Here is a 16453-nt window from a genome sequence, read left to right on the forward strand (position 1 = left end):
TTGCTAACATGGGCAAGGATTTAGAGGACAATCTTGCTGTTTTTTATGAGCCTCCTTGTCTTATGACTTTAATTCGAACTAACTTATGTAGTAAGTGAACAATGATATTATAAGAGGATATGTTGGAAGTTTATTTGTAAAACAAACAAAGTGTGTTTTTCCTTGTCCTATATAGGAAAATTGAGAGGACATAGGCCAGCTAATAAGTGTAGGCATTATGTCATGTGTTTAAAGAAAATGTTTGCTGTGAGCTAGACCTCACAAATATCCGCGTGCGGATGTGTGATTTTGGCACACTTAGCACTTTGCATGCTTGCGCGCACCCATGACTTAATTAACACTAACCCCTTTATTTTTATTTTCTTTAGTATGGTTATCTTTTTAACCTTTATTAGTTCAAAGGTTATTTTTTTATTAGGTATTTTTGAAAATTATGAAAATTCAGAATTTGACTTATTAAAAAAATATTATTTTCTATTATTTTATTATTCCGATTTTTTTATGTTTGTCTTTTCAAGATAATTTTTAGAAATTATACTTTTCAGTTTGCATCATTTCTCGAAGGGTTGCATTTGTTCATTTTGTAACTTCTTTCGAAAGAATATTTTATTCACTTTGCAACCTTGAGCAAAGAGTCGCCTATTATATTTTTCAAACAGTATGCCCCTTATTTTGGAAATGTAATGTTTAGCTAATTTTAAGGTTGTCTTAGGTTTACACCCCCAAAAAAAAAAAAAAAAAAAAGGAAGGTATGTTCAAGATCTACTTTAACCAACTCGGAATTGATAAAGTTCTCTACATATACTGTACACATGTTGCCTGATAATATGCTGTGCCTCATAGCGCAAAAGTTTTCTGACACAAATGAGCCTACCGGATTATTTGCCGCAACACCACCGTCGATGAGATTGAATTCCCTGACTGATCCATCGGGGTTCTTGGTTCTAAAATAGTGGGCTGGAAGGTAAGTTGGTGCAGCCGAAGTTCCGATGCATGTGTCTGATACTAAAGCATCCAAGCTAGGATTCTTCTTCGCCTGAATCACGCACAACACGGTCAGATAATCAATTAAAACAGTCATAGGGCAACTCTTCCAGCTACTTTTCTTGTTTTCACCTAATGCTACCTTTTTGGGGTTTTGCACTGTTTTTGTATAAATATTCACACGACCTGGAAGCTGGAGAAGATAGTAGGCTGCAATTCCTTGATGTCAAATGTCGTAATAATCACAACAGTCAGTGTTTGGTGCAATATGGTATCTCCCAATTTCTCCTTAATAAGTCTGTGCATGAGGTATGTATATTAGAAGTGTTAAAAGTTGTGTACGGTGCTCGTTTTAGTGTCAAAGTTTTTGCCAACTCATTTAAATATCAAATTGAAGAAAAACCAACCGCTTAAGTGCCTCCGATAAGATATTCCGATCAAATTAATTACGTGACATTTATAATTAAAATTTGAATATGATTTGTTGCGTTTATTAAAAAATCCAGTCCATGTGGACATCCAAAACGATGTCGCATAATGATCACTTTCTAAATAAGATTGGCACTAAAATGATAACTTTTTAATAATGATTGGTATTGAAGTGATCATTTTTTTACTAATAACTGACACTTAAGTAATCACTTTTAATAATAAATGGTACTCAAATGATCCATATTTAAATTTTTTGATGATCACTTGTCAACTTGTTTATGCAACGTCATTTAGATGTTATATGCTAATTGGGCACGTTGACAAGCCACGTAGGATTAAGAAATTGACAAAATATGACCACGTTAGATTTCTAGCAACCTTGATCGACGTTGGCACCTAAGTAATTGTTTTTTGAAAAAAAAAATGGCACTTAAGTGACAAAAAAAAAAATTGGCATCAAAATGATCATCGTACACAACTTTTGGCACTTCTAGTATAATCATCCCATTTGTGCATATACTTCCCATTGTATTTTGATCCAGCCATGGCTGTGATCGTCCTCATAGGGTTGGCAATTATGCTCGGACATCTGATCCATGAAAAGAAGCTGAGATTCATGTGTTGGTCTGGTGCGATTATAGATTGGTCTCTGAATTCAATAGTAATCTGATCATGAGATGCGATATGATAAGACCTAGGCTGAGGGAGGATCTTGGGGCTTTGATCCAAATAGAAGGCTTTGATGTCCTTGCCTCCATATAGAGGGCGGTTCTTCTTGTCCGGCGCTGCCAGCATCGTGGCAATGAGGCCACCCATGCTGGTTCCGGTAATGACATCGAAGTAGTCTGCTATTTTTGCATCCTCCCCATCCAGCTTCTGAATTATGCAGACCAAAAACACCTGTTTCAGTCTTTCAAGGGGCAAATGACCAAAACCTAACATAACCAACTTGGTAAACGTTTTCTCGGGTGCGACCAGCCAGGCGGCATTGATGGCTAGCTTGAGCATATATAATTCGACCAAAAATTCGATGCTAATGCACACAATTTAAATGAACATAGTTAGCCATTAGGAGTCCAGGGGAATTCAGAAAAATTCTGTAGACAGAGAGACAAATTCTTAAGATATACCGATGCATTCAGAGATGGACATGCTTAGGATGACCTAATCCCTTGGCAAATATGCACGTTGCTATCCAAAAAAAAGAAGAGAAATTCCAAACAATAAATGGTTGACATAAATTAATTATTACAAAGTGTAGCTACCTCAAGCTCGGACTCTAGGAATCCCAGAATTATCCCGGGAATAATTCCTCTAATCCCCCCACCATCAATGCTTAAAATGGTGATCAACTTCCCTTTAGCAGGAGCCTGCATTGATGATACCAAAGGATGGGGAAATGAAGAAGAAGATGAAGAAATTGAACTCTTTTGAGAGGCTCTGTGAAGAGAGATTGAAGTTCTTGGATGGAAGTGGTTAATTCTATGAATTGGATGAAAGTGGCTCTGTAACCTGATTAATCCTAATTCAATCCAATCCTTTGACAATTTGACCAATTTGGACTGTTTTCAAAGTATAGGCTATATTGTTTTCAGAGTTATCTCTGATTAAAATATAATTCGTTTTGTTTTATTTGTCTCTTTGTGCTAGACATGAGAATGACTTGAACGTGACATTGAAACCACATTTCAGAATACACGCTCTTTAGGAAGGAAAGGGATAATCATAATGTTTCACAGTATATAAATAATGATAGATAGAATTATAAATATTTTCTCATAAATTTCAAAGTTCAAGCCACATTTTAAACCGTGGCAGGAAAGCGAAAAAGAAGTTCATTTTCCTTTTGCTTAATTGCCAAACAAACAGCTAAAACTAAGCAAGGATAGAATTGCTCACCAAAAGGATCAAATAGTGGATTTGACCCAAGATTTTTTTTTGGTCAAAACTACTGATATATTATATTAAAAGAGAAGTACAGCCTGCTAGTAAAGCGTCGCTTAATACAATATCCCGGAAGAGAGGAGGAGGGAAAACAAGCCGGTGACGGACCAGGCCGTGAACCCTGTGGGCTTTGGCAGCCCAATCAACGGCTAGATTGGCTTCTCGGCGTACATGCTGGATAGAGACATTAGGGCATTGAGAAAACAAATCATGAAGAACCGTGAAGAGGTGAAGCTCCTTCCATGGCGGCTGTTGCTTCTGCCGAAGGACTTCTACTAGTAATAAGCAATCTGATTCAAGCAAGACGCTATGGAGATGAAGCCCCTGCTTGATCAGGTGTTGGAGAGCCAGAATAAGAGCGTAGATCTCAGCTTGAAACGCCGATTGGGCTGGAATGCTTCTCGTGAACATATCAGTAAGTGCTCCATTAAAGTTTCTGTAAATACAAGCTACCGCACCTTGCTCATTTCCCGGTACAAAAGCCCCATCAATATTGCATTTTATAGTACCTTTTTCGGGGGGTTTCCATTGTCGATCAAGACTAACGCTTGATTTTTGAAACCGAGGTGCAGAGGGCTGTGGAATCTGGAATATCCTTCGCTGGGCTAGGGCATTCTCCACCGCTTGGATAGGATCCAGGGTTTGCTGCCTGAAGATTGCATTGTTACGCTGACGCCATATCTCCCACGGTAGATTGGCAAGCACTTCAAAAGTTGGGGAGGATCGAGAATGAGTGGCTCTGGTCACAACCCACTCATCCAGACGACGCACAGAGGTAAGTGAGATTGGGATCCTGATCTTGGCATGAGTCCATATATCACGAGTCCAATTGCAATAGAAGAACATATGTTCAATGGTCTCTGGAATATTTTGATTACATAGGGTGCAGTAGGGGTTGGGGGAGATATGTCTATGGTATAGGTTTGCTTTAGTCGCAAGGGCGTTTTTACAGGCTAACCATATGAAAACACGGACCTTAGGAGCCGTTTCCATATGCCATATCTTTTTCCACAATTGAACAGGATTTTGATAAGAAGAGGAAGCAATAGTGGAAGGGTTTTGTTGGTTCGAAGATAGATAGTAATAGCAGCTTTTTACTGTGAATACACCTGAGGAAGTGGCAGTCCAGACTAATTGATCGGTACGAAGTGAAGGGTTTATAGGGGTGGTTAGGATCGCTTCACTTACCTGTGCATTAAAAAATTTAGAAATAATCTCCTTCTTCCAAGTTGCAGAAGATGAATCTAATATATCAGCAACTATAGTGGGTTCCCCCTCCTCCGCTAGACCTCCTAATTTGCCAATTGTAAGCCAAGTGTCTGCTCTAATGTTAATCTTGGATCCATCCCCCACTAGCCACCGAAGTTTAGGGAGAATAGCATCTCGACCTTTTAACATACTCTGCCACCCCCATGAAGGTCTATAGCCTGAGGTTGCATTATGAAAAGAAGACTGTCTAAAGTATAGGCCTTTGAAAAGCTGACTCCATATAGCATTAGGTTGCTGGAAAAGATGCCAAGCTTGCTTACCAAGCATCGCTAGATTGAAATTTATTTGATCTCTGAAGCCCATACCCCCCACTGTTTTCGAGTGCTTTAATTCTGACCATTTCGTCCAATGAATACCTGATTCACTATGGTTTTTGCTCCACCAGAATGCTGAGATCTTATTTTCTATTAATCTACAGAGTGATAGGGGGAGCTTAAAGATGGACATAGCATACTGAGGTAATGCCTGAATGACTGCTTTCAATAAAATCTCCTTGCCACCTTTTGATAAGAAGTGTTCCTTCCAACTAGCTAATTTTGCATTAATTTTTGCCAGGATCCAAGAGAACATCTCACGTTTTGAACGTCCCCAGTCAGAAGGGATGCCCACATACTTGCCATATCTGCTCACCACAGGTATTCGCAGTTCTCTTGCTAAAGTATTCTGTAGAGTCATAGGATAGTTCTTGCTGAAAAATAGCCCTAATTTATTCCTATTGATAAGATGTCCGGTTGCTTGGCAATACTAGTTTAGTAGATTAGCAAGATTTTGGCATCAGAAACTATGGCTTTGAGGAAAAATACTGAGTCATCAGCAAAAAATAAATGAGATAGCTTAGGACAGGCTTGATTAAATTGGAGCCCCTGTAAGTGACCCATACTCACTGCTTGCTTTATAACTGTTGACAAAGCATTGGCAAGTAAAATGAAAATATAAGGGGATAGGGGGTCACCCTGACGGATTCCTCTAGTAGGTTTAAAATATGGCACCTGTTCTCCATTGAAACGAATACTAAAAGAAGCCGTTGTGATACAAGCCATGACCATTGTTACCCATCTATTTGTAAAGCCCAACTGCTGTAAATAAGCTACTAGAAAGTCCCATTCAACCCTATCATGTGCCTTCGCATTCGATTTGAATAAGATTGAATCTTTTTGTTCTTGATCGAACTTTAAACTGGTGGAGTACTTCCTGAACAACCATGATATTATCTTGAATCTGTCTACCACTTACAAATGCTGCTTGTTCGGGAGTGATCAATCTAGGTAGCCACAACTTCGCCCTAGCCATAACTTTAGAGATAATCTTGTATGAGACTAATAGGACGATATTGGTCGATGCTTTCTGGATGATGTACTTTAGGAACTAGGGTCAGAATCGTTTTGTTTAAGTTAGGATGCATGTAACTTGATTGAAAAAAATCTTGCACAGTTTTGACAATTGTCGTTTTAATGATACTCCAGTGATGCCTGTAGAAAAGACCGATGAGGCCATCTAGTCCAGGAGCCTTGGAAGCACCCAACTGAAAGGTAGCTTGGTATACCTCCTCTTCCGTTACCATACTCATTATTTGATCATTCATTTGTGATGTAACTATTGCTGGACATTGCACGAGAAATGGGTGAAAGTCTCGGTTTCCCACTGATTGATATAGTTGAGAAAAGAAACCCATAGTCATGGCTTTGAGCTATTCTGGCTCCCGTATCTAGTTCTGGTCTTCATCTTTAAGCATACAAATTATGTTTCTTTGTCTTCTTTGCACTGTACAAGCATGGAAAAACTTTGAATTTTTGTCACCCCATGTCAACTAGTTGAGACGTGATCACATCGCCCATAACTGTTCCTCTTGATTCCACAGTTGTTGAATTTCAGTTCGAATTGAAGTGGCTAACTCTTTATCTCCCTTCTGATAAGATTTCCTGTTAGTAATGGTCTATAGATGTTGCTGTAGTTGAAGAATGCGCTGCCTGACATTACTCAACCGAGACCTACTCCAACTAGCTAGCTTGAGAGACTGCTAGCAATTTTGAGGCTAAGGAGGTATGACTACTCTCCCATGCTGATTGAATCACCTCTTTACATTCGTAATGTTGACTCCAGAAAGCTTCGTAATGGAAGGTCTTTTGTGGCTTGACAGATTGATAATGAGTGTGATCCGAGCCGATCGATGGAAGAGCAAACACTTATGCAGGATTTAATAAACTCCAATCCAAGGAGCAGAAGACATGATCTAACTTCTCCTTCACCAAATCATCCCCATCTCTATTATTAGACCAGGTAAATTCACAGCCTTTACTGTCCAATTCCATTAAAGCGCAGTCATTGATTAATTTCCGAAAAGATGTCATTTCCGTAAATTGCGATTTCTCCTGTGAACATGAAAGAGATTTGCGGCTAGAGATCATCAAACCAAAGGTTGTTTTGAAATGATCATGTGCTTCGTTCGATTTGAGATAAAATTGCATATGGGAACCACAATTTCTATAAAGAAAACCCGCCCTAGATTGTGATAAAAAGAGACGGTAGAGATTTCACCTTGGATAAAATTCTTTCACCTTGGATATATGGCTCATGTATGCATTAAAGTCATAATGTTTATTTTGGCACAAAAATATTAATCACGATATTTTCAAGATTTATTTCTATATATAAACTTTTATTTACAGAATTTATATGCTCTTTATACCTTCACCTATAAAGTTTAAGTTTTAGAGTTGGAATTTTAACATGTCATCAAATTTAGGTTCTGCCCTAATTCATTTCGCATGCCCCTCGCCTCCCTAATTTATCAAGTTCCATGTGTCATTTCTAATCTGACTTGTGTGCTTTCGCATGGTCTCCCTGTAGGCTAGTTTTTCCTAAGTACGAACGTCTTCTTTATTCTTGATTTGTTTCTAATCCTTAACTCATACAATTTTCTTCCAAATAAAAAACCAAGACGACACGCAGCATTGAGGGAATGGAAGTTGCATAATCCATGGGCTCGACATTCAACTAGAGAATTTTAGGTCTGACTGATGGATAATGTATGTCAACAAGATGGCATTGAACCAGTTAATTTACTAAAAAATCACCCACGTGGTCAAATTCTATTTAAATATTAACCAAATTAAAGCCTTGGTAAATATTATAATACGCGACAAATTTTTTTATAAAATCCGATTTAGACAAAACTGTCTTTATTAGATGCAATCACGCAGTTCATGAATGTGTTCGGATCCACGTTATTTTATAAGCTTCTTTGCATCCACGAGGCGGCCACTCCATCACAGCGGCGTAAGCAATGACGAAAATGGTAAGGTCTAGAGGGTCATTGAGAAACAAGGGTTAATATCACGGAAAATCCTAAATTGGTATACACGTGATGAATTAATCGCAAATTAATTTATTGATTACTAAAAACTCCAAATTAATACATTTGTGGTAAATTTGTCATATGTTAGTTTCTGTTAAACTGGATTAATATCACAAAAAGCCATAAACTAGTTCACCACACTTACGCCCAGGCGGTTAAGTCACCTGACGCACCTTTGGGATTTGAACCCCTCCCCTTCAAAGGGGCCCAAAGCCAGCAACGCCACCCGTAAAATTAATATCACAAAAGCCAAAACTAATACACCCGTCAATTATTATATGGCATCAACTTTTTTTTATATTCAAAAAATTAGTTTTGGGTAAATTTATTGTAGGTATACCAATTTAGAGTTTTTCATTGCATCAACCCAAACACAAACAGTTGATTTCTTGAAAAACAACTCACCAAACACGGTCATCGTTTTCGGCAGAGTAGCAAAACGCGGATTTTCAACTTAAAACAGTCAAATTCCCATAGCTTAGTTTGTGTTACAGCTTAACGTGCTAAGGTCTCGAAAAGGGAAAAAATTACCCAATTAATCTTTAATTTATCGTATGGATACCAATTCAGTTATAAATTTTTCGATTTGTCAATTTAATTTCAAACCTTTGATCAAAATCTTAATGTAGTTTTTCTAGTCAATTTTCGCTGAAAATTGCTGACATAGTGCTTCAATTATCATTTGACATTCTATGTGACACACTGCCATGACAAAAAAAAATTCAGAATTGACCGAAATGACAACATTTGAATTTTGGCCAAAAACTTAGGTTTACATTGACTAAATTGAAAAAGTTATAACTAAATTGACATATGTATAATATATTTAAGATTGACTAGACAATTTCTCCCTTCCAAGAGGATTTTAGTGAAGCAAAAGTCATGAGAGAAAATGTGTAGTCCAAATTCGTACGAGGATACCATGTTCATGAGCAGTTTACGGTAGGGTCATAGTCAAACGGTCTTCGAAGGGTTAGGATCCTATGTATTTATTGGATAAATTTACATTCTAAATTTCACCAGGTTTGAATAAGTGATAAATAAAGAGGGTTAGATAAACTCACATCACAAAAACTGTCACAATTCTATTGAATTATCCCAATACTTTATGACAAGTTTCTCGCATACCCATTTAACGAATTTTAAGCTTTGTTTATTTTATAAAAAAATTATTTGAAAAACATTTTCCTAAAAACGATCGATTGTATCGCTTAGAAAAATGAATGAACAAAAATAATTTTCGTTGTCCACAAAAATATTCATACATAAATAATTATCAATAATAAAAATGTTTTCCATGAATTAATAATTTCAAGCAATTAGAACTGATCATTTTCAGAAAATGTTTTCCAAATGATACATATATCACCAATCAAACAAATGGAGCCAATGACAATCTTTCTGTCTACTCGTTACCACCAATGAGACAATAGTTATCACATATTTGTGGTCACACGACATGGAGGACCTTCAATCTGTAATGAGTCGGTTTTCCCTGATTTGAGAGCTTTTCTTTAATGAATTGATGGCATTGGATCGCTTACAAATAATTTAGAGGCCTTCTCGAGCTAATTGAAAGTAAAGAACAATATTACATACTAGACAAAAGTTTAGGAACATAATCATACAAATTGAAAGCTACGGATAACATTGCACGTCAGACAAAAGTTAAGAGACTAGCACTGTTATTATTTCAAAAAATTCTTCATTAATATTGTTGGATATTTTTCGGAATCAAGGTCCAACTTTATCAGGCCCTAATAAACTTTTCTAGCGCGCAAATCTTCTTAAGAAAATTACTTAATTAGTCACAAACATATTATACAATTGTTAATTTGATCATAAACTTTTTAATTTAATCAATTTAGACTTAAATCTTTGCGTAAAATTTTAATATAATTTTTCAGTAAATTGCCACTGGAAATCACTAACAAATGGTCCAATCATTGAATCAGCCCTCTTATGTGGTGTAAACGATGATCTAACATGCACAACTCTACACTAATCGGAGCAACGTCGCTTTGCATACTTATCTATTTTTTTTCATTTTTTTTCTTTTTCTTTTTTATATTTTATTTTCTTTCCTTTTCCGTGTTTTCTATTCATCATCTTCCTCGGAGAGCTCTTGTCATCGTCGTCCACTGCAGTTCAAGCTTGTTTTGAGGTTACCAACGACAAACAGCGGAGGACGCAAGGATCGCCGATTACTTCGATGTCGTAGCAGGAACAAGCACCAGCGGACTTTTGACTGCCATGCTGACGGCAACAAAGGACAAAAACCGCGCCGCCAAAGACATCAAATCCTTTTACTTCGATAACAGCCCCATAATATTTCCGCAAAAAAGGTGCCCGTGCTGTCGGAAATCATCTGTTTGAAGTTTAACCTTAAATTCGCAATCTAGTTCCTCCTTTCTCTCTTCATTAAACATTCCTAACTGTCCTATTTTTCCGTTGCATTTCATTTCTATAAATAGCTGCTTGTTTTCCTCCATTACGCAATCGGCAAAGCTTGTGTTTGAGCCAAAAAATGACGGCAAGTATCTGCACACAATCTGAATTTGGCCAGTTTCTGGGGATATCCGTGGGAACTGGACCGGGGAAGGTTGAGGAGAATTATGAGGCCAAGTCTATGGCCAAATGGGGCGTCTTTTGTCGGTTGATGGGAGCCAATTCGGTTCCTTTAGTGGATGTGTTCGTGCAAGGAAGCGCCGACATGGTTGATTTTCACCTTTCCATGGTTTTCAAAGCACTTAATTGTGAAAGTAACTATCTCAGGATTCAGGTGATTCATGATAGGCTTAAACTCCAAATCTCACAGTACGGAAAGGTAGCTCTTGCTCTTCTCTTCTTTGTCTGAGTTTCCTGTGGAACATCTAGGCTATTGAATAGAAGAAATGTTCATCCCTTGATAAAAATAGTTCTAGCTGCTGGCGAAGTATAACGGAGGGTTTGCAGGATGACACGTTGAGATGGACAATATCGACAATTGACACTTCTATGAAGGAGAATCTGAACAAACCTGTCAATGTCGGCAAGGAATTGTTGAAGAAGCCGGTTACAAAGGTGAACCTGGGGACTGGCAACTTGGAGCCTTCAAAGCTGGAGACTAATGAACAGGCTCTGAGAAGGTACTAGTAGAAATTCCTTTTTCATAACTTAGAGCCATTTATGGTTCTCTGACCATTCCAATTTCATTTCACAAGTAGAAAATCTAGTATAATGATAATGTACTCCTCTTATAGATGGACTAGGTTTGCAAAGATACTTGTGGAAGACAGGCGCCATTGTCACGCCAGACAATCCAAAACTCTGTCAAGCAAAGCATAGCATGAAGTTATAACATGGATCCTACATCGTATAGAACGTCGTGCAGTCATCTCTGTATGGAACTTATAGTGTGTTCAGTGAAAGCAGGGAAATCCCTGCTCTATCAATAAGAACCCGGTTGGTCTGAAAGAATTTATAGTGATTTTCTGAAAGAACAGTGATTGATCTTACTCTTTTATTATTCGGAGTCAGCACTTGCCTTTTCTCTGATTTCCCTCCTTTTTTTTTGTTTTTCCTGAATCACATTTAGATAAGGTATTGTTCTTCTCTTGCTAGTTGTTATGACTCCTAATTGTTGGCAGCACCCAGCGATGACCGCCTAAAATAGACCTAATAGAAATTGCCTTAAGATCGTACAAGAAGGTGGATTAGTCAAGATGATCTCGCCATGCATCTCGGTTGTGTAGTTAGTGAAATCTTTTATATAGTTAAATGTGAATCAATAAATCATCACTTAGACCCACCCCGCGGTGGACGAGTTGGTTCATGCCTTGACCCCTCAGCTGGAATGATAGAGGTTCAAAACTTCTCGCCCCCATTGCGCGACTTACCTGCAACGCCGTGGGAGGTGGGTCCTGCAGCGCCACCCCGAGTTTACGTCGCCGGCTGTCAGCTGTATGGCAGTTTCCAGGTCACAAAAAAAAAAAAAAATCATCGCTTAGGCAAATTCAAGTTAGGTGAGAGAATTTCCTCTTTTTCCCCCATTTTTTTTAAAATGCCATAATTTTTTTAGTTAGTTTCTTTTATAACAATTGGGTGTCTTGCTGAGCATTCATTTTCCCTAACGAGTTTGATGGTCCCCCGTCTTACGCACGAAGTATAATTTTCGGATCATGGAATCTGTGCTCAGAGGATTGGCCTAAAGACAATACACAATTGTGGCGATCAAAATGAGGTCTTAAACGAGGCAAACATACTTCCTAATTGAGCGATCATTGTTGTTAATTTTCAGGTAACATACGCTGAAGTTTGCTGTCTGAATGAACTAAATCTACAAATACTCAAGGTTCTTGTAGAATAAAACAAGATTTGCTGCTACAATAAACTAAGGCCAACAACCATCAAAATACCACATTGGATAGATAAAAATAAAATGCCCCATATGATTTCTCTTTTGTCAGAACAACTGTCAAGTTCCAGATGGATGCATGCCCCGGTTGCTTCTCGCCAAAACATGAAGTGAGTGTTTTTCGCGGGAGTTCCACTAGTTCTTGATAAACGATTGATTTCATCTAGTCAATTGAGTTTTAAGCAATATATCTTCACACAATATTAATAATGTGACGTTTTTATCAACTTTTGAAAACACTGTTTTGTAGGGTCACTATCAATAATTGTTGGACTCCATTTTTGGTGGGTTGTTTCTTTATAGGGGAGTGAGGGGCGACCATCTTCTCCGCTTGATTAGCCCAATTTGACCTTAACACTTAGCAGAATGTTGGTCCTCACCTTCAGTTCAATGCTTTTGTTGAGTTTCAATCCTTAGATTCTCGCTGAAGTTGAGGGTTTTACTATCAACGGGAGAGTTTGTGGCGGCAAATGAAGAGTGACTCCCCAAAATCTAGTCGACTATTGGCCGAAAGAATCCATGCAGTGCCTAGATGTGGACTTGGAAAACCCTAGGGACCATATCAATGGATACGCACAAGTGAATAATCTTGACAAGCATATATAGCAGGTCCAGTTTCATCTGATGAGACCATCTGTGATATACGTTTACTGCCAACTACTACGACGTAGGATTACGGTCTGAAGTCCGATTCTTTTCTCCATATTGTTATAATAGGAGAGTTACTATGCGGTATACACGCTATTGATAAAAAAAAAATGCATTGAAAGGCTTATTATTTGATTGGTCAAGAAACTACATGTCTTTGCATATCGGAAAGAGCAAACTGAAGGGTAAGTCCCTATAACTTCAAAAAGAACGAACACATAACATTGTCGGACATCTGAATCTCCCGCAACAAATTGCACCGCTGTGTACATAATGAATGTAAATTTGTAGCATATATATCCCGTCATAATTTAGTTCATGGAGCCAACGATTTTCCTCGGCGGAGCTGCTTCTCCACGGACAGTGTTTCCGCTAGCCTATGTTCAGAAAGTAACAAGAAACAGAAAAAGAGATCAACGAATATGTAATTGTCTTTTGTTGGAAAAATCGATTGTTCACTCGGAATTCATTAATAAATTAAATTATGTAGCCATTTAAACGAATACCTTTTGAGAGCCACTTCATTTGTACCCTGACTCAAAGGCTCAGAGACCCCAGTGTCCAAGTTGACCTTTGACACTGGTTTCTTCAACAATGCCTCTCCAACCTTCACAATATTCTCCAAGTTCTCCCTTGTGGCCTTGTCAACCGATGCCACATCTCCCGTCAATGTATCATCCTGCACCATTTTTTACCATGTCCTTTTCAGATTACACTTACTGAATGTTGTACTTTTATAATAAAATAAAAGTCCGTAGATTTCTTTCAAGGTGGGTTTTTTTTTTTTTTTTGTCAGAATAATGTTCCAATTTGGTATACTGGTCTTGGTATAATATCGCTCTTTAATGATAGTTAGACAGTGTATCACCTGAATGCGGAGGTAATGTTCGCATTTAAGAGACTGGAATACAGTGGAGAGATGAATATCCACCATGTCTGCACTTGCTTGTGTGTAGACATCAACTAACGGAGTCGAACCACCATTCGTGAGCCAGCCGAGCACACCCCATTTCGATGCTTTCTTGGCACTGTACTTTTTCTCTGATTTTGATGAACCTGTGCCCAGCGACAGGACCAGGAACCTAGTATAGTCTGTTGGCTTCATATCAGGAACATCAAAGTCTGAGTTCGCATTGCTTATTTCTTTGGTCACCTCACTTACAGCCACTAGAGCCTGCGATAAATGAATTATATGAAAAACGGTACAAATTATCACGGCAAGCTGTTCTAATTCTGGGAAAATCAGAATGAATTACGATGTCTGCATTGCTTCTAATACTGCTTTTTATGCATAGATTCATTTCTTTTCCTCCTTCGCCCGAGTCTTACTTCTCAAGGAGAATGGGGATAACTAGTGGGCTCCAGTAGCTGGCTGTTTTTTAACGCTTTCCAAACTTACAGACAGAGATGCCCTCAATGTTATTTGGAAAATTAGAAAGGTTGATAATGATAATTTCTCACTAGGAACACTTCTTTTTTACCGCAGGAGATTGATGGGGCAGATCTAGCGAATCAAAACGAGCACGCTGTTTAGGGAGGCTAACTGCTTTTGCGAACATGGGCAAGAATTTAAGAGGACAATCTTGTTATTTTTGATGAGACTCCTTGTCTTATGACTTCAATTCAAATTTTGGTAATAACTTATGCTGTACATGAACAATGATACTATTGGAGAGTATGCCCCTATTTTAGATAACTAATGTTAAGCTAATTTTAAGGAAGTCTTAGGTTTCCCTAAAAAATTGGTAGGTTCAAGAATACTCGCTAGGTTCTACTTTAACCAGTTCGAAATTGATAAAGCTCTCTACATATATTGTACACAGATTTCCTGACGATATGCTGTGCCTTATAGTGCCAAAGTTTTCTGATACAAATGAGCCTACCGGATTATTTGCCGCAACACCACCATCAATGAGATTGAATTGTCTGACTGATCCATTAGGGTTCTCAGTTCTGAAATAGTGGGCTGGAAGGTAAGTTGGTGCAGCCGAAGTTCCGATGCATATGTCTGAGACTAAAGCATCCAAGCTAGGATTCTTATTCACCTGAAACTCACACAGCACAGTCAGATAATTAACTAAAATAGCCATAGGGCAACTCATCTAGCTACTCTTATTGTTTTTCACCTAATGCTACTTTTTTGGGGTTTATAAGGTTTTTGTATTAATATTGACCCAACCTGGAAGCTGGAGAAGATAGTAGGCTGCAATTGCTTGACATCAAAGGTTGGAATGATCACATTAGTCAGTGTTTGGTGCAATCTGGTATCTCCCAATTTCTCCTTAATAAGTCTGTGCAGATACTTCCCGCTGTATTGTGGTCCAACCATGGCTTTGATTGTCCTCACAGCATTGGCAATTATGCTCGGACATCTGATCCATGAAAGAAGCTGAGAGTCATATGTTGGTCAAATACAATGATAGATTGGTCTCTAAATTTATTAGTAATCTGATCTCTAGGAGCTATATGATTGTATATATTCGCTAGTGAATTATTAAGACCTGAGCTGAGGGAAGATCTTAGGGCTGTGTTCCAAATAGAAGGCCTTGATGTCCTTGCCGCCATATAGAGGGCGGTTCTTCTTGTCTGGTGCCGCCAGCATTGCAGCAATGAGGCCACCAGTGCTGGTTCCAGAAATGACATCAAAGTAGTCTGCTATTCTTGCGTCCTCTCCATCCAGCTTCTGCATTATGCCATAGCCAGAAAGCTTGTTTCAGTCTTTGACGGGGTAAATAACCTGATCCTAACATAACCAACTTGGCAATTTTTTTCTTGGACTTGACCGGTTAGGCAGCATCCGCAGCTAGCTTGACCATATTATTCAACTCAAAGTTCAACCATGATGCGTACAATTAAATGCACATAGTTAGCTAGTAAGAACAGATGCATTCAGAGATGCACATGTTTAGGATGACCGAGTCTCTTGTCAAAGATGCATGGTGCTATCCCAAAAGAAAAATGAAAAATTGCATATGCTCAAATCAATGACATGACAAAAGATTATTGCAACAGAGTGTAGCTACCTGAAGCTCGGACTCTAAGAAACCCAGTATTATACCAGGAATAATTCCTCTAATCCCACCACCATCAATGCTTAGAATAGTGACCAGATTCCCACTAGCAGGAGGCTGCATTGATGATACCAAAAGATGTAGAAATGAAGAAGAAGAAGAAGAAATTGAACTCTTGCAGAGGCTTTGTGAAGAGAGACTGAATTTTTGGATGAAGTGATTAATTCTGCGTGCTGAGCAGTATATTTATAGATAACATGATTAATCCTGTTTCAATTCAACCCTTTTGACAATTTGACCGATTTTGGGGTGTTTCCCAAGTATATGTTGTGTTGGTCTCTCATTATAATATTTTCTGTTGCCTAATGTGGTTGTTGTTGTCGTCTTTCTCTGTTTGATATGGGATTGACTTGG

The 16453-nt window shown here is 38.3% G+C and overlaps 2 protein-coding genes across 2 annotated transcripts; one reads left to right on the forward strand and one right to left on the reverse strand.

Moving 5' to 3' along the window:
* Positions 1–10511: 10511 nt before the first annotated feature.
* On the forward strand, positions 10512–11119 carry LOC104451861 (patatin-like protein 2). Its single transcript, XM_010066431.2, has 2 exons — positions 10512–10766; positions 10940–11119. Exons 1-2 carry the CDS (start codon positions 10512–10514, stop codon positions 11117–11119), a joined length of 435 nt encoding a protein of 144 aa, XP_010064733.2.
* Positions 11120–13319: 2200 nt separating this feature from the next.
* Positions 13320–16162, reverse strand: LOC104449341 (patatin-like protein 2). Its single transcript, XM_010063467.3, has 7 exons — positions 16052–16162; positions 15530–15711; positions 15208–15400; positions 14912–15073; positions 13897–14202; positions 13535–13707; positions 13320–13405 (listed from the first exon to the last, which is right to left on the reverse strand). Exons 1-7 carry the CDS (start codon positions 16160–16162, stop codon positions 13345–13347), a joined length of 1188 nt encoding a protein of 395 aa, XP_010061769.1. The 3' UTR covers positions 13320–13344.
* Between the last annotated feature and the right edge of the window lie 291 nt (positions 16163–16453).

Source organism: Eucalyptus grandis, chromosome 6 (assembly GCF_016545825.1).
Source record: "Eucalyptus grandis isolate ANBG69807.140 chromosome 6, ASM1654582v1, whole genome shotgun sequence".
In the NCBI taxonomy this organism is placed as follows: domain Eukaryota; kingdom Viridiplantae; phylum Streptophyta; class Magnoliopsida; order Myrtales; family Myrtaceae; genus Eucalyptus; species Eucalyptus grandis.

Coding starts and splice junctions, on each gene's coding strand:
- LOC104451861 (XM_010066431.2), top strand. CDS start 10,512: ATGACGGCAAGTATCTGCACACAATCTGAATTTGGCCAGTTTCTGGGG. Junction 10,767..10,939: donor GTAACTATCTCAGGATTCAG/GTGATTCATGAT, acceptor GAGGGTTTGCAG/GATGACACGTTGAGATGGAC.
- LOC104449341 (XM_010063467.3), bottom strand. CDS start 16,162: ATGCAGCCTCCTGCTAGTGGGAATCTGGTCACTATTCTAAGCATTGAT. Junction 15,401..15,529: donor AAGATCTTCCCTCAGCTCAG/GTCTTAATAATT, acceptor TTCATGGATCAG/ATGTCCGAGCATAATTGCCA. Junction 14,203..14,911: donor GTGTTGCGGCAAATAATCCG/GTAGGCTCATTT, acceptor CATTTATCGCAG/GCTCTAGTGGCTGTAAGTGA.